Source organism: Crocuta crocuta, unplaced genomic scaffold (genome assembly GCF_008692635.1).
Source record: "Crocuta crocuta isolate KB4526 unplaced genomic scaffold, BGI_CrCroc_1.0 scaffold179, whole genome shotgun sequence".
In the NCBI taxonomy this organism is placed as follows: Eukaryota; Metazoa; Chordata; class Mammalia; order Carnivora; family Hyaenidae; genus Crocuta; species Crocuta crocuta.
In genome coordinates, this window is record NW_027551568.1 from 2240750 (window position 1) to 2258099 (window position 17350).

The window sequence follows — 17350 nt, forward strand, 5'->3', positions numbered from 1 at the left end:
CATTTCCGTGCACCCCACGCCCCCCCAAGGGATCTGGGTTCTCAGGGCGCGGCTGCCCCTGCTTGGCTCCTTCCCATTTGCCCCCCACCAGCCACCTGTGGTGTGGGCTCTCCCACCTGCCGGCCGGGTGGGCAGGGGAGGGAAGACCCGGCATCTCTTTGGAGGCGTGTCCTACAGGGGCATCTCCGCTGCTGGCGAGTCAGTGAATGGTTACCTGGGTGGAGAGAAACCCGATTTGTGTGGCTCTCTGTGGACCCGGTGCCCCCCTCGCCCGCTCTCGTTCGAGATGAAGGCCCTGTCTGCGCGCTGTGGAGCGCCGCGCCGTCCCATACCCCTCCCAGTGTGGCTCCGACCTCGGGGAGCCCTGGGGCAGGGGTGCTGTGGCCCTGGTTCTGCAAGTGAAGTGGCCACTCCTCAAGGGGCTAAGTGACTTACCTGAGGTTTAAGGCATAACAGGACGAAGCAGGGTCATGATTCAAACCTCGGGCTTCTTTTTTCTGTATTTAATTTTGGTAGAGCAGTTTTAGGCTTACAGTGAACGTGAGAAAGTGCAGACATTTCGCACATACCCTCTGCCCCCTCCCCCCACTTGAGCGCCCCCACCAGAGAGCTGCCTCGTTACAACTGACGAACCTCCGCCAACACGTTGTCATCACCCGGAGTCCCCGCTTCACGTCAAGGTCACTGTCGGTGTTGAGCCTTCCATGGGCTTAGATGCGTGTGTAATGCGGGTGGATCCACCATTATGGTCTCACACAGAGCGGGTCACCGTCCTGAACGCCCTCGGGCTGCCCCTGTCTGTCCGTCCCGACCCCCAGCCCCTGGCACCCACTGACCTCACCGTCCCCACGGTTTTGCCTTGTCCTGTAGATGACACACCGCGTGCAGCCTTCTCACATTGGCTCCTTGCTCTCAGGCATGTGCGTCCACGCTTCCCCCAGGTCTCTTCCTGGCTCCATGGCTCGTTTCTTTCTAGCGCCGAATAATGTTCCACGGTCTGGATGGACCGCAGTTTACGTGTCCATCACCTGCTGAGGACAGTAGTTCCCTCTGAGCTTCGGTGATTATGAATAAAGAGGCTGTTCACACCTGAGCCCAGGGTTTGGTGTGGATGTAAGTCGTCAGCTTCTTTGGGTAAATACGAGCAGCATGATTGCCAGATCAGAGGGTAGCTGTTTGCTTCCATAAGAAGCTGCCCAATCGTCTCCCTAAGTGGCCGCACCGATGATTCTGAGTTCCGGCCGCCGTGACTGGGAGCTCCTGTTGCCCCACGTGGGGGCTCAGAGTCCTGGATTTGGCTGTTCTGACAGGTGTGCGGTGGAGTTGCACCTTTACTTTGGCGTGCATTTCCCTGATGACGTCGGGTGTCGGCCACCTTCTCAGCTGCTCCCTTGTCTTGTGCCCGCGGTCCCAGTTTGTGTCATTCTGACGTGGTCTTTCCCAGAGCAGAGCTTTGTCGTTTCGATGGAGTCCAGCTGATCGACTCTTGTGGATCGTGCCTTCGGTGTTGTGTGTGAACGGGGCCCCCAGACCGAGGTCCTCTAGCTTTTCTCCTGTGTCACCTTTGAGCTTTATGGTTTTTTATTTCACATTTAGATGTGTGACCCCATCAGGGTTCATTTCTGTGAAGCGGGGGAGGTCACGTGTGTTTTCTGCACGTGGACGTCCCAGTGCTGTGGTGCCATTTGTTGACGACGCTGCCTTCGCTGTCACATTGTCAGCCGTGAGTGCATCTGTGAGGGCCTCCGGCTGCTCTTTCGCCTTGGACGCAGGCGTAGTGACAGTGAGGTCCTGGCTGGCGTGGCTTGGGCTGGAGCCAGAAGGAAATAGCGCGGTGGCATCCGTGTGCCTCTTCTGTTGGAAAATGACAGGCTCACCCGGTTGACCCGGCGAGGGATTCTGTGAGCTCGTCAGGCCGGGTGTCTTTGTTTTTATCTTACCGACAAGGAAAGTCAGGTTTTTATCGGCCAGATCCAGGACTTGAGGGTTTGTACAAGTTCAAGTGCACATAAGTGCTGAGACCGAGACTGCCCTGCAGTCTGTCCTGCTGAGCCTGTTTCCTGTGCAGCGGTGCTGGGGCCCCCAGTTCACCTTAGAATACGAGGTAGCGAACGGTGTTTGTTGGGTCCTTCTGTGACCTCTTGAGGGTTATCGGTTGCTTTTTACCTTGCTCAGCGGGTTCTCCTTAGCTCAGCCTAATCCCACAGCCTCCCTTGCTGGAGCGGCGGAAGCTTCTAGAGGCTGGGAGGTGGTCTCCTGGGGTCCCCCCTGGAGGCCTGTCCGGGTGAGGAGGACAGGCCGGGAGTGATGAGGGGCGTGCCCGGAAGTGGGGACCAGAGGGAGCCGTGTGGGAACGGCGGAGAGGCACTGGAAGTGGGGTGCCGCACCTTGGGGCCCGCTTCTTTGCAGCGGGGGCCCCAGGGCCTTGCTGGGCGCAGAATCAGGCTGCCGCCTGGAGGCAGAACCCGCACGGGGGACCGGGACTGGAGCAGGGGGGTGGCTGGACGGGCGGGCGTTAACCAGACGGAAGGCCATGCGCTGCCGGGAGGGGATGGCTCTCGGGGACCCTGGGGCAGGGCCCACAGCAGGGGCGAGACTGGAAGCTGGGAGGCTGCTCCTCAAGGCCACACCGCCAGGCTTCAGCTCCGTGCTGTGCTGACTGAGTGCACTGTCCCCACGGAGACAGTGTAGAACCCGTCAGAGCCACTGCGGGCTGGGCGGCCGGCCCCGAGGAAGCCGGCGCAGCACCCGCTCACCACCCCCTGGAAGACGTCCAGGACCAGAGCAAGCCCCTGTTTGGACCGTGGCCCTCTCTTCCTCCCTCCCTCCCTCCCTCTGCTGCTGCCACAGCCCCCTGGAGGGGGAGCCCCACCCCCACAGAAGCCTGGAGGCCGGAAGGGAGGCTGGAGGCACGGCCTGGGTGGGACCTGAGCCTGTGGCACCGGGGAGAGCTAACTGGTGTTTATAACTGAGTGATTCCCCGCCCTGTTTCCTCTGGTTTTCTTTTTGCTGAGGGTCCGTAGCCAGGACGCGCTCACGGGGCGTGTGACCCACAGAGGGCTTGATGGCCGAGACCTTGAAATGCTGTCTGTATCATCAAAGTGATTCAGTTACATTTCATTTGAATTTGGAGTATTTACTTCTGCTTCTTTGAAAACTGATCTCCTCAGAGTAATAGTAATTAAAATATCTGGTCAAGTAGCAAAATCCATTTTTGAACTTTGCATGTAATGGATTCTGGAGAAGTTTTAAATGAAAATATGTTACTTATGATGCTACCTCAAGGATTTATTGTTTTTTGAAGTGAATTAATAAATATTTTTAAATATATCAGTTTAATATGGAAAATGTCAACAGATGATGTCCACGGAGACAAAAGCTCTTGGGACCTCAGTCACTTGTGCGCGGGGCATCCTGGGAGCATCGCGTTTGGGGAGCACTGCCTCAGACACGCCCGCGGCGAGTCCTTCCAAATGGTCATTGATGGTGGGCGCCTAATAAATACCCTACTGATTGAATACAGTGAAAAAATGCTATAGACTTTGTGCACTCATTTAAAAGTAGGGGCGCCTGGGGCGCTCCGTCGGTTAAGCATTGACTTCAGCTCAGGTCATGATCTCATGGTTCATGGGTTCAAGCCCCACATCAGGCTCTGTGCTGACAGCTCAGAGCCTGGAGCCTGTTTCAGATTCTGTGTCTCCCTCTCTCTCTGCCGCTACCCCAATCGCTCTGTTTCTCTCTGTCTCTCAAAAATAAATAATAAAGCATTAAAAAAAAATTTTTTTAAAGTAATATGCTGTCTCCACATGACTAATTTAACAGTGGTCTGAACACTGTATATAGAGTGTGTCATCTGTGACAAGAAGGTGTGGGCAGGCCGCCCGGGCACCCTGCTCCTTCTGTGGTGTGTTGCCCGTGACCTGCACCCAAACTCCAGGTGCAAGCTAGTGTCACGCCGGGGCGCCTGGGGGCCCAGGCAGCTCAGCATCCGACTCTCGATTTCAGCTCAGGTCATGATCTCAGTTCGAGCCCTGCGCTCACGAGAGTCACCGTCTCTCTCCCTTTCTCTGCCCTTCCCCCGCTCGCTCTCTCTGTCTCTCTCAAAATAAATAAACAAACAGGGGCGCCTGGGTGGCTCAGTCGGTTAAGCGTCCGACTTTCGCTCAGGTCATGATCTCGTGGTTCGTGGGTTCGAGCCCCGCGTCGGGCTCTGTGCTGACTGCCAGCTCAGAGCCTGGAGCCTATTTCGGAGTCTGTGACTCCCTCTCTCTCTGACCCTCCCATGCTCATGCTGTCTCTCTCTCTCTCTCTCTCTCTCCTAGAAATAAATAAAACATTAAAAAAATAAATAAATAAACAAAAAAAGATAGTGTCCTCCGCGTCCCAGCGGGCCGGGAGCCACAGCCGAAGCCATGTTCCTGTCCCTGTGGTGCCGGGTGGGGCGGCCCCCTACCCCCCGCAGGGCAGCTGGAAGGGTAGTTGTCAGCCGCTCAGCCACATTCCCGTGGCCCGTGAGGTCTCCGCCCCACGCGGTGGGTCCACGCACCTCCACCTCCCGCAGCACACGAGGTGAAAAGGGTCACAAAAGTACGCAATTCCAGCATCATCCCATTTTTGTGTAAAAAAATTCAACACCCCTCAACTAAACCTGTATGTTTTAAGGGTACATAAGTTTAAAAACTGAAGTGTACATATGTTTATATGTAAATACGTAGAAAAATTGAGAGGAAGCGCTCCAGCTGACAGTAGGCGCTACCTCGGGGGTGGAAGGCAAAACTGGGGACGGGTCCAGGACACTTTCATGTGTCTTCTGTTATTCTGAGTTTTTATTACAGGCACATGAGCATATTCTACTTGCTAAAAATAATTCCTTCGGAGAAAAAGATGACTTTTCTTAATTCTTTTCCGAAGAGCGAAGTGAGAGGCCAGGCATTGGACGCCCGAGGCTGTGTTCGTGTGGCCCAGCCGGTGACCGGCTCAGCGACGGTCAGCCAGGAGAGGACTGGCCCACGGACGGGTCTGGCGCAGCTTCCAGCACAATGAGAGGAAGTTTTAAAATAGGCTGTAAAGGAAAGCTCCGGAGAGTACCGAACAGGCCACACTGGGGCTCCGGGATGTCATCCCTCTGCAAAGAGTGGCTTTGGTCACCACCCTGTGTAAGCAGTGCCGCACATCGGAGGGGAAGGAAGCAGACAGAGAAGAGGGCCCGGAGCGTCAGGCCGGCGCCCATGAACACGGACACGATGGTGCAGGGACCTCCGCGGCCGCAGCCCTCCTTCCGCGCCAGGAGCCCCTTTGGAGCAGCAGAGCGCCGCGTGGGGGGTCGGCGCTCTGTGGGGATGAGGGTCAGGTGCGGGGGTGGGGGGGCCCGGAGGAGGCAGGACAGAGGCGGAGGGTCAGAGACACCGCTTACCGCCCTGCTGTGGTTTTATGTGGTTTCCCGGGAAGCCGCAGTCTTCTGAGCTCCGTGACTGCTGTGCTCCCGCGGGCCTCGGGAGGGCTCGAGTCCCTAGCAGTGGGCTTTGTAACAGTGGTGACGACTTGTTCCGCAGTCATACAGTATCGTTTCACCGTTCTAGCCACGATACTGTGTGCAGCTGCAGCCCCTTCCCTTCCCCGTGAGTGTGCCAGCGCACACATACACACACTCACACACACACATACACACCCTCTCACACACGCACACACTGAGCTGGCAGAGACGTGGTGCTGCTGCAGGGAACCTCCCGCGCACGCCCGCGTCTCCGGCTGTGCGGGCCAAGGAGCCGCCCGGGGTCTGTCCCGGGACGGAAGGGCAGGTCTGCAGCGGGGCTCATCTTTGCACAGTTTGTAGTGTCTGTCCCTGTGTGTGTTGATGGGACACGCCACGTCTCCGGAGCAGGGACAGATTTAATAACTGACTTACAAGAACCACACTTGTCCCTGGTGCTCAGCCCTTCCCCTGAGCTTGACGACAGCCACACTGGGTGTCACTCTACACGCAGCAGGGAATCGGGGACCTTACATGCACACCGTTCCCTCCTCCTCCTGACGGGGTGGGAGACCCTGGCTCTTTGAGCAAGTGTCCTTGGAGACGGAAGGGAGGGCTCTGGGTTCTCCCTCCTCCCCTCTGTAATGTAGATAAATGTGTCTGGGAGGGGGCACGACCCGCCCTCCCCACATACGTACCATCTCACCTCTGAAATGTAAGGACTGACCCCGGGGAGGTGAGTCTGTCCTGGACTTTGCCCTGTCTGTTTCTCATCATTTAGCGGCCAAGTCCGAGACCGGGGAGCCTGTGGGTCCAGGTTCTCCATCTCGGTCTCTCGACAGCCCCACGCCGCTAGCGGGAGTGCCCGGGCCCGCCACGCCCTCGCCAGAGCGCCCGCCAGGCTTCCTACGCTCGTGCCAGTCCAGTGGATGGAAAATATGCCCGGCGGCTGTGCTCGTGAAGAAGCAGACCTGCGCCTGCTGCTACTGGGTCCTCTCCTGCCTTGACGCGGAGAAGCTATAGACACTGCTCCTCATCCTTTGGTGCTTGCATTGCGTGTGCACCGACTCAGCTGTGGCTTGTGTTTTCAGTTTGTGCTTTGTGGGGACTCAGTGAACAGAAGCTCTTGACCTTGAAGTCAACCGACTGGTCAGTCTGCTTAGGATTTCCAGTGCGGATGTACCACATTCATCGCTATCCTGAGGTCGGGAATAGTCTCTTCTTCTTTTTTTTTTCTTAAAATTTTTTTGGAGTGATCTTGATGAATGGAATAAGGTGGGTGGCAGTTAGTTATTCTTCTGTCTCCGGGTGACCGTGGGGCTGCTGCTCTTGCCGCTGTTACAGGTGTGAGACTTCTGGCCGACATACTTCCTGCTCCTGTGGATCAGGCAGGAAGGAGGCAGAAAGCAAGGCCACACCGGCTCTTCCAGCGGGGAGAGCTTCATGGAAGGAACCTCTAACCAGGCATCAGAGGCCTGGAAGGGCAGAAAAAGACCCTAAGAGGCCAGGAGATGCCACCGTGGGAAGGGGGAGCACCCCAGCACTGGGACAGGGGTGCAAAGAGGAAGGAGTGATTTAACCTCAGCAGCCAGATGGGGGGCTGCTGGCGCGGGACCCCGACCTCGGACGTAGCTACACAGGGTCTGAGGGGCTGTGAGACTGACTCAGGGGGAGGGGGGAGCCGAAAACTGGGCTCAGGAGGTGCAGGGGAAAGAATCGCTGGGTAGGGGTGAGGAACTGCGGGGAGCAGACAGGAAGGGGCCCGGGCCTTCCTCCTCCGCCTGGCCACGCCCCCAGCACTCCTGCAGGCAGAGCCTGAGGGGACCCAGCTGACCAGGGGAAGGGGACACAGACCCTATGTCCCAGAACTGATTACAGAAGGAAGGCTCTAAAAATAAATCTAATTAAACAGGGGCGCCTGGGGGGCTCAGTCGGTTGAGCGTCCAGCTTCAGCTCAGATCATGATCTCGCGGTTGGTGGGTTCGAGCCCTGCGTCGGGCTCTGTGCTGATAGCTCAGCCTGGAGCTGCTTCAGATTCTGTGTCTCCCTCTCTCTCTGCGCGCACTCCCCTGCTCACACACTGTCTCTCTCTCAAAAATAAATAAATAAAACATAAAAAAAATTGTCCCATTTTTTAGAGTTTATTTGTTCAGTAAGTGCTTACCGAGTCCCTGCTACATACCAGGCCTGGTGGGAAGTGGGGGCATTAGTGAGCAGGACAGGTGCAGCCCTGGCCCCACTGGGCTGATGGCCTTGCGTTTAGACCCTGGGTTAGGAATTCCTAGTTCTAATCATAACTAAAAAGTGGTTGGTCCACGGCTCACCCCAGGCCTCCAGCCAGGTGACCCTGGGCAGGAGCCTCCCTGACCCCCACGTTCTTTCGTGGAGATTGAGGGGGTTGGACTGGCGGGTCTAGGGCACTGCTTGTGCTAACATGAGCCACGGAAAGTGGTGGCTCCGTGGGTGGTTCCGTGTCGGTGCCCTGTGGCAGAGGCGGTTGGCACCCTGGGCCGTGGGGTTCTGCCCTCCCCCCGTTTGCTGGGGTTTCCTCCCTGGAAAGACCCTGACCCCTCTCAGCCTTGACTGGGGTGCAGGAAGGGGCCCCCGCCAGTGACTGGAGGCGAAAGTAGCAGGTGGGCTGTTTCTCCGAGTCCCCCGCAGGGCCTGGTGCACGGGAGGGCCCTCTCGTTCTTCTGGAAGCCTGGCCTCGTGCTGCTGAGGTTGATGGCGGTGGTCGGGCCGTGCTCTCCATGTCTGAAGTCGGGCTTTGTACCTGGCTCTTGGGGCAGCGAGATGGACTCTGCTCCCTGTGGCCGGGCCACGCGGACGTGACCGCGCGACCTGGCGTCGCCCCTCGCCTCCTGGAGCATTTGTGCTGAGGTGTTAGCAGCTGAAGAGGGAGCTGGTGCTGAGGGAGCGGCTGACATCCTGGCCACTTTACGTGCCCCTCTGGTGGCGTGTGGGCAGAGCGAATTACTTCGTGCCGAATCAGTGGGGGTTTTCTGTTTGTTACATGTGGGAACTTCTTTCGCTTCACACGGGGCGGGGGGGGGGCAGTGGAAACACACGCTCGAGGTTCTCCTTGTGGGTGAAGTGGTGAGGTGGCCAAGTGTGTCACGTGTCACCACCTTGCCCCCTCGAGTCACTTCTTTGTAGGGATTTTCTTCTGGCTGCTGGCTGGTTAAGGTTCTCTTTCTCCTTTACGTTTCAAGGCCCACAGGTCTGCGTGCCGGACTAGGTGTGGGCTGCGAGGGGGTGGCCCGGTTGCGTGTGACGTGGCCCACGTGGCCGTCCCAGCCTGGGTGTCCCCTGTGGCCTCCTGGGCTTAAAAATGACACTTTGTTCCTGTCACAAAGCCATGTGCCCCTTACCCCTCCCCCAGATAAACCTGCAGAACAGCAAATCTACGAGTTGCTCAGAGGGTTCGTCTTGTACGCATTGGAGGCTCCTTTGCTCCAGCGATAGACTGAGGACGGTTCCGCGTGGCCACGTAGGCTGCAGCCACGCGTTCGAATGGCCGCCTGGCTTCCCTTGCCCGTCGGCCACGGGCTCCCTGACGCTGGGCGCTTAGGTCCCACCATGACTTGTTCTCATTTGTCCTTGCTCTTTCTCCCAGCCCTGAGCTGGGCAGTGGGTACCCCGAGACGGAGCGCCCTGCTCCCTGGGGCGGTTTGTGCCCGTGGAGGGGAGGGGAGCACGCGCAGCCTCGGAGGGGCCCCCGGGCAGCCCCGCAGGCAGCGCCGTTGGGGGTGGCCTCCGGAAAGGTGGCCTGGGGTAGAGGGCAAAGGGCGGCGGCTGCTGCTGCTGCTGCTGCTGGTGTGACNCCCTCCGTTCCCCTCCCTCCTTCTCCCTTCCTCCCCCCTCCCTCCTTCCCCTTTCCTCTTTTTCTCCTTCCCTCGCTCTTCGCCAACTGCCCCTCCTTCCCTCTCCCCCTCCTTCCCCCCTTCTTCCCCATCCCTCCTTTGCTTTTTCTCCCTCACTCCCTATCTCTCCCTCCCCCTCCCTTTTCTCTCTCTGTCCCTCCTTCCCCCTCCCTCCTTGTCTCCCCCTCCCCCCCTTCTGCCCCCCTNCGCCCACGGCTGCCAGGCTGCCGGGTACTGAGCTCCCACGCTCTATTTCAGACCACTTGGCTGAAGCACCCCTCCCGTGCTGAGGGCTGCGTCCCAGCCCCGCCTCTGCCCCGGCCTGGCCTCCTCTTCTCCCCAGGAGCCGGACTCTGTCTCAGCCTCCCGGCGGTCCTGACCCGCAGTCGCGGTCCACAGTGTAGCCTCCGGCGGCCTCTGGTGTCTTCCAGGGTCAGGTGGCCTCTCAGGAGGACCCACGGTGCTGAGCCCCTCGCAGCCAGAGGCCCGGCGTGTGCTTCTCTGCGCGCCCCGTGCTCCGTGCCGGTGGCCGGTGCCAGAAACACGTGCGAGAGCCCGTGGCCACGCAGAGTGGACGAAACGAAGGCCGTTGCTATCGACGCCTATGTGACTTTTCAATACAAATCAAAGGACTCAAAATAAGGTGCTTGCTCCCGTTCGGGCCTGAGCGACTGGGGGGCAGAGGCGGGAAGCCCGTTTCGGGGTGTGAGCACAACGCAGAGAGGGGGCTGCCGGCCGGAAGGGGGGGAGGAGAGAGCGCTCGGCAGCCTCAGGACCACTGCCCCCTCGGAGGCCACCGTGGCTGGAGGGCCCCTCGAGTCCGCGTCAGGAACGGCAGGCAGGTGACGGCGGTTCCGGTGTGTGTCCTTCCACCGGCAGCGAGTGGCCCGGGTGCAGGCGTGGTCGGGGACCGGAAGGGACAGTGGGGGCGAGAGCGCCCGTGAGGACCGCTCGGCCCAACGCGGCCCACAGCCCGCCTCTGGCTGCAAGACGGGCCGGGCTCTCCTGCGGGGGGAGGCAGGGGGAGTCCGCGGGCCTCCCTGCCTGCAGCAGACGTGCTCACTTCCTCTGTGCCTGAAACTGGTCACTTTAGGATTTCAAGTCCCCGGGAACCAGAGATTTTCAGCTGTGATGCTTTTTACATTTGAAATGGGATGGCTTGTGTGCTGGCCCCAGATCCCGGGTGCAGCATAATGGCAGGGAATTAATTCCGGTCATTTCCCAGCGAAAGAACACGATGTGTTAATGGCCCGCTATTTCGTGCACCTGAATTGATCTGGGCTTTAGACACCAGCTGACTGTCTGGAGCCTCTTTTTTTTTTTTTTTTTTTTTTAATTTCTAGGAGAGAGAGAGAGACAGCATGAGCAGGGGAGGGTCAGAGAGAGAGGGAGTCACAGACTGAAATAGGCTCCAGGCTCTGAGCTGGCAGTCAGCACAGAGCCCGACGCGGGGCTCGAACCCACGAACTGCGAGATCATGACCTGAGCTGAAGTCGGACGCTCAACCGACTAAGCCACCCAGGCGCCCCTGTCTGGAGCCTCTTTAATTTCCTCAGATGCCGGTGAAATTATGGAAAAGCATAATCTTCACGCTAATCGCTACTTCTCTACCATATCCTCGGTGCCTCCCCAGTGCTTCACCCGTGTGTTTTCATTTGCTCTGGCTGTGAACCTCAGTGGCCGAGTGGATGCATGCAGATCCTGGGGTGACCTTTATTTTCAATTCTGGAGGGTTTTTTTTTTTTACGTTTTTTATTTATCTGAGAGAGAGAAGCAGTGTGAGCAGGGGAGGGTCAGAGAGAGAGGGAGTCACAGACTGAAATAGGCTCCAGGCTCTGAGCTGGCAGTCAGCACAGAGCCCGACGCGGGGCTCGAACCCACGATCTATGAGATTGTGACCTGAGCTGAAGTCAGACACTTAACCGACTGAGCCACCCAGGCGCCCCTCAACTCTGGAGTTTTGGTTGGGGTCATGTGCACAGAGTGTGAGATGGTTCTCCTCCATCCCCGCGCAGGGCATCAGGCAGAACTCAGCCTCGCTGCCCAAGAAGGTAACACCATGTACTTTTTCTTTGTGTTTAGGGCTCAAAGTTTGGGCGGGGAGTTGGACTCACTCAGACTTCTCAGCGCACCTCTGCTCGGAGATCGTTTGGAAGATCCAAGAGATTTAGTATCACTCGCTCCCTTGACGACCTTGAGGTAATTGAATTTTAGTTCTTTTCTTTATCAGGTTTTTAAGAATGAACGTCAATCCTACATCTGAATCTTCTTTGTATCCCACTGGGTCCCGTTCCCCTCCCTCCTCTCCCGGGTCGCCCTGATTTTCAAGTGGGGGGGCTTCTCGTGCACATCCGGGTCTTTCTACCTACTCCCCCCCAGCTCCCCCCTCCCCCCATGTCTGCAGATCGTCTCCTCTCACATCTCGGCCTCTTCCTCCCCGCCACGGCTGCGGACCATCACCGCATCTTTCCCACGGCCTGTGCAGCTGTAAACGTGATAGACGTGAACTTGACTCGGCCTCACAGGAATTCAGAGAAGGGCCCTCGTTGCCCCTCTTTAAAGACAGGCCACAGATACCGAGTTCTTTTCCTTTATCCATATTCGTTAAAGAAATGAATAGACTCGGCCATCTGAGCAGTTTTAGGACTACGGAAAGGGTCAGTGGAAGGGTCAGAGCCCCCGCGCCCCCCGTGTCCCCGGCCGTTCCCACCTTGCACCCGTGTGGTGCGGGCTGGTGGGGCGGACGCGTTCTCATTGGGTTCACAGCTCGCGAGAGAGGTGGCTGCCTGTGCTGTCAGTCTCGGGCTGTGGACAGGTTATCACGTCGCACAGCCTCCACCACAGCGTCGCACGCGGGGTTTCCGCCCTGAGGACCCCGCTGCTCCGCCCAGCCGCCTCCCTTCTCCCTGGGCCCTGGGCGCCCCGCCCCGCCGGGTTGACTGCGCTCCACCTGGCGCCCGGCACAGGTGCGGTGGTACCGGGCATCCTGCTCTGCCACCTGTAAAACACCGCCTGGCCTGCGGGCCTCCAGTCCCGTCACGTTGTCTTGTGGCATCTGCCGTGGACGTGCTGGGCGTGCATCCGTCCCGCCGTGGACGGGCCCCCGCTGGGAAGCCGAAACCTGTGCTCGGGGCCCCGTGGGCACATGCGGGAGGGAGGGCTTCCCGGCGGAAGAATGTGGGTGACGGGTGTGGCCACATGCCCCTCCCAGTGACCGTTCCCGTGCACGCTTGGGTCACCGGCACGTGCGCGCCTGTCACCCTCCTCCGCCCTCGGTGCTGTCGCGCTGGGATTTTTCCATCTCGGTGAAATGGCGCCTTCTTTCTCGGCATTTCACTGACGGTGCGTGAGGCCGAGTGGCCCGTGGGGGCCTCTTCGGCTGTTCGAGTTTTCTCCATTTTGCATTAGCCTGTTCGTGTCCTTTTCTAGTTTTGAGAAGAGTGTGTGTGTGTGTGTGTGTGTGTGTGTGTGTGTGTATACACACACATGTTCTGGACACAGGTCCTCTGTCAAATAAATGTTTGGAAAAATCTTTGCGGCTTATTTCCACCTCTGTTTAGGGAGTCATTCGTTACACATGTATTTAATTCGCCATTTTTAAGTGTCCGGTTGAGCGGCATTAGGAGCATTGAGTGGCTGGGCACCCCGACTCCTGGCTTTGGCTCAGGTCATGATCTCACCATCTGTTGGATTGAACCCCACATCAGACTGTGTGCTGACAGTGTGGGGCCTGCTTGGATTCTCTCTTTCCCTCTGCCCGTCCCCAGCTCACTCCCTCTCTCNGCCGGGTTGACTGCGCTCCACCTGGCGCCCGGCACAGGTGCGGTGGTACCGGGCATCCTGCTCTGCCACCTGTAAAACACCGCCTGGCCTGCGGGCCTCCAGTCCCGTCACGTTGTCTTGTGGCATCTGCCGTGGACGTGCTGGGCGTGCATCCGTCCCGCCGTGGACGGGCCCCCGCTGGGAAGCCGAAACCTGTGCTCGGGGCCCCGTGGGCACATGCGGGAGGGAGGGCTTCCCGGCGGAAGAATGTGGGTGACGGGTGTGGCCACATGCCCCTCCCAGTGACCGTTCCCGTGCACGCTTGGGTCACCGGCACGTGCGCGCCTGTCACCCTCCTCCGCCCTCGGTGCTGTCGCGCTGGGATTTTTCCATCTCGGTGAAATGGCGCCTTCTTTCTCGGCATTTCACTGACGGTGCGTGAGGCCGAGTGGCCCGTGGGGGCCTCTTCGGCTGTTCGAGTTTTCTCCATTTTGCATTAGCCTATTCGTGTCCTTTTCTAGTTTTAAGAAGAGTGTGTGTGTGTGTGTGTGTGTGTGTGTATACACACATGTTCTGGACACAGGTCCTCTGTCAAATAAATGTTTGGAAAAATCTTTGCGGCTTATTTCCACCTCTGTTTAGGGAGTCATTCGTTACACATGTATTTAATTCGCCATTTTTAAGTGTCCGGTTGAGCGGCATTAGGAGCATTGAGTGGCTGGGCACCCCGACTCCTGGCTTTGGCTCAGGTCATGATCTCACCATCTGTTGGATTGAACCCCACATCAGACTGTGTGCTGACAGTGTGGGGCCTGCTTGGATTCTCTCTTTCCCTCTGCCCGTCCCCAGCTCACTCCCTCTCTCTCTCACAATAATTAAACATTAAAAAAAAGCATTCTCAGCGTGTGTGGCCGTGCCCACCGTCCGTCCCCAGCCCTCTCCATCTTACAGATCTGAAGCTGTGTCCCCGTGAAACACGGAGAGTCCCTGCCGCCCCCATGCGCCCCGTCTCTGTAGTTTTTCTTTTCTTTTTTTTTTTTATTTCTAGGAGAGAGAGAGAGACAGCGTGAGCAGGGGAGGGTCAGAGAGAGAGGGAGTCACAGACTGAAACAGGCTCCAGGCTCTGAGCTGGCAGTCAGCACAGAGCCCGACGCGGGGCTCGAACCCACGAACCGCGAGATCATGACCTGAGCGAAAGTCAGACGCTTAACCGACTAAGCCACCCAGGCGCCCCCCGTCTCTGTAGTTTTTCACTAGCCTGGGCCCCTTTCTAAGTGGAGTCACACGGGCTCTGTGCTGCTGCGTCTGGCGTGTCTCACCGAGCGTAGTGTCCCCAGGCTTGTCCCCGGCGTGGCAGGCGCCCAGATGTCCTTCCTTGTTACCCGCTCCATCCGTCGTGTGGACATCCCGCCTTGTGTCTGTCCGTCCCTCCGCCAGCGCACGCTTAGGTTTCTCCCACATTTGGCGGCGGTGGGTAATCCTGTGTGAACACGGTTGGGCACATATCTGTTTGGTTGGTTCTATTTTAAAAATTAAATCTAAATAAGATAAATTCTTACAGACTGAGTGACAGTAAACTGGAGCAAACAGACTTTGGGTGATTGTTGCTTCAAATAGTAGGTTCGCTTGTGTTTTGATGTGAAACTGGGATCCTTGAATGTTAGAGGCGGAAGGAGCCTTTAAAGCCGCCTGGTTTCCTAGACTGCGCCTGGGAGGGTCGTCAGAGCCAGGGCCGGGTCGTGGGCAGGGAGGGGGCGCGGGCCGGAGGCTGGAGCTGGGCGGTGCGGGGCCACCTCGTGGTGACTGGGGGGCGGTCAGAACTGAGTCCGGTGTGGCCCCCACGCTGGGTGGAAGGAGCAGGGGTGAGTGAAGCTCCCACGGAAGGGGGTCTAGACGAAGCCCCTGTTCTCGGTTCAGCCTCTTGGCCAGTTGGCTGGATATTCGTGGGAGAAGGGTCGTGGAGGGGGTCTGAGCCTGCAAGGGGTGAAGAAGTGGCACTAGCCCGGCTCGCGGTGGCAGCCCGTGGTCAGACCTCCAGGTGCCTTGGGTACCGCTCGCTTCTCCTCGCCCGAGCGGAAGCCCTGGGCCCTCCCGCTGCACACTGCCCGCGTGCTCGCCGGCATCTGTGCCCTGGATCCAGGGCGGCGGGCAGCTCGGGCTTCGATCTCTGACCTTCAGATCAGCTCCTCGAGGAGATGGTCATGTCTCTGCCTTACTGTGCGGAGCCGGAGCTGCAGGGGGCGCAGCACGTCCCCAGGGCCACACTAGACTGCGAGGCCGTGGTCTTTCTACCACGTATGGGACCTCTCACGTTTGTTAAAATGGTACCTTTAGGACATAGGGTTGAATCTTTGCTAATTTTTTTGCATAAAGGTTTCAAAACGTACAAGCTGCAACTACCTTTCTTTAACACTCGTCACTGATAAGGCTGTTTCTAAGGAAGCTCATTCGCACACTTCCCGTCTGTACTCGTTAGGGGTCCTGGGCAGCCTCTGAGACTGTCCCCGACCTCTTGGTCTTCACACCCTCACACGGTCCCCTCTCCAGAGGCACCGGCTTTCACGTCAGCCTTCAGGAGGCGCTTAATCATCCCGGGCCTGTGGGTAGCATTGTCTCTCTGTCCTACCCCACCAGGGGCCCGCCCCGCCCCCCCCACCAGCCCAGCTTCCCTTCATAAGTACCATCTCGAGTCCACGTCCGGGACCCCCGGGACATGGGGGTCCCCTAGAGGTAGACTCAGATGTAGAACTCTGTAAGCCTGGGGACAGCGAGGACCCAGTGGGACCCAAATACCACGGGTGCGCGTCAATCCAAATGAGTGGCGACTGTATAAAACAAGAGTAACTCTGTTTTGTTTGGCTTAAAAATGTATACGGTCAAATGGCAGCACCGCAGGAGTGTGAGCGCTGGAGAGGGTACGTGGGAGACAAGCTGCAGGTGACCTTGGCGGTTAGGAAGAGGGCAGAGGTTTCGGTTCACTCTCAGTTTTATGAGCTGAGAGCGCATGCCGTGATCGCCAGGGTGGCCTGAGACAGTAAAATAAGAGCAATTTTAGATTGCGAGAAGAAGAAACGGAATTGTCAAGAACAGTCGGCTCAGCAGCCGGTGAGAAATGTGAGAGGGGACAGCAGGCGGGTGGAGAGCTGGGCAGAGCAGTGGGGTCAGGTCCCCTGTGTCAGTATACAGTCAAGTTATTTTGAGAGAGACAGAGACAGTGTGAGTGGGGAAGGAGCAGAGAGAGAGAGGGAGACAGAGAGAATCCCAAACAGGCCCCGTACTGTCAGCACAGAGCCCGACATGGGGCCCGAACCCACAAAACCGCGAGATCATGACCTGAGCCGAAAGCAGGAGTCGGACTCTTATCCACCTGAGCCACCCCGATGCCCCAAGAACATCGATTTTAAATGAATCAGATATTCCAGTTAAAAAGAAAAGATAGTCAGATTGCATGAAAAGTCTGATTATACTCTTCGCTCCAGACACGTCTAAAAGTTGAGGACACAGAAAGCGAATAAAAAGATGGGAAAGGACGCACCGAGCGGTACTGATCAGAGCCGTGGCCGCCGCGCTGACGCCGGAGCGGGCTTGCAGGTGGGAGGCTTTCCTAGAGCTGAACAGGGAGCCTTCGCAGTGGGGGGAGGCGGTAAGAAGTTCTCCTCCTGAATACTGAATGCATTCAGTAGCATGGTCTCAACATATCTAAAGCAAAAATGGGTACAAGCAGGAGAAGTGGGCGACTTGCTACAGCGGATATTTTAACCCTCCCTGCTTCGTAAGTGGCGGCCAGAGCAGAACAGAGTCAGGAAGAGAAAGGATCTGAACAGCCATGACCCCCAGCTTGGCCTCCTGGGCGCACACGCGGCGCCGCGCCGGGTAACACACTCTCTCTGCCGCCCCCAGGGATGTTTCTGAACGTTGACCGCGTGCCGGACCGTAAAGCCAGGCCCCACAGGTGCAGAGGACAACGGGTCCTGCGCCGGCGGCAGGCAGGTGGCGGCCGCACGTCTGGGAGACGCGTGGAGGTCGGGAGCGGGGCTGCAGCCAGGGGCCCCCACCGCCACACTCGAGTGTCCCGATGCCCGCATGGGAAGGGAGGGGTGGAAGGCCCTGCTGAGGGAGGGAGAGCTGAAAACAGACAGCGGGAAGTGGGGGCTGCGGTGACGGGGGCGGAAGCAGACCTCAGTGACCCAGGAAGTTAACGGACGCAACGAGCAGAAGAATACACGAAGAACGTTGCTTCCCAACTCCGCTTATG

General features: G+C 58.2%; 1 protein-coding gene across 1 annotated transcript in view; it reads left to right on the forward strand.

The window, feature by feature from the left end:
* RGS12 (regulator of G protein signaling 12) overlaps positions 1–17350 on the forward strand; it is an 82876-nt gene that overhangs the window by 3354 nt on the left and 62172 nt on the right. Inside the window, exon 2 of the mRNA XM_077750595.1 lies at positions 11416–11532. Coding sequence (XP_077606721.1) covers positions 11416–11532 — 117 coding nt within the window. The remainder of the gene's footprint in view (positions 1–11415; positions 11533–17350) is intronic.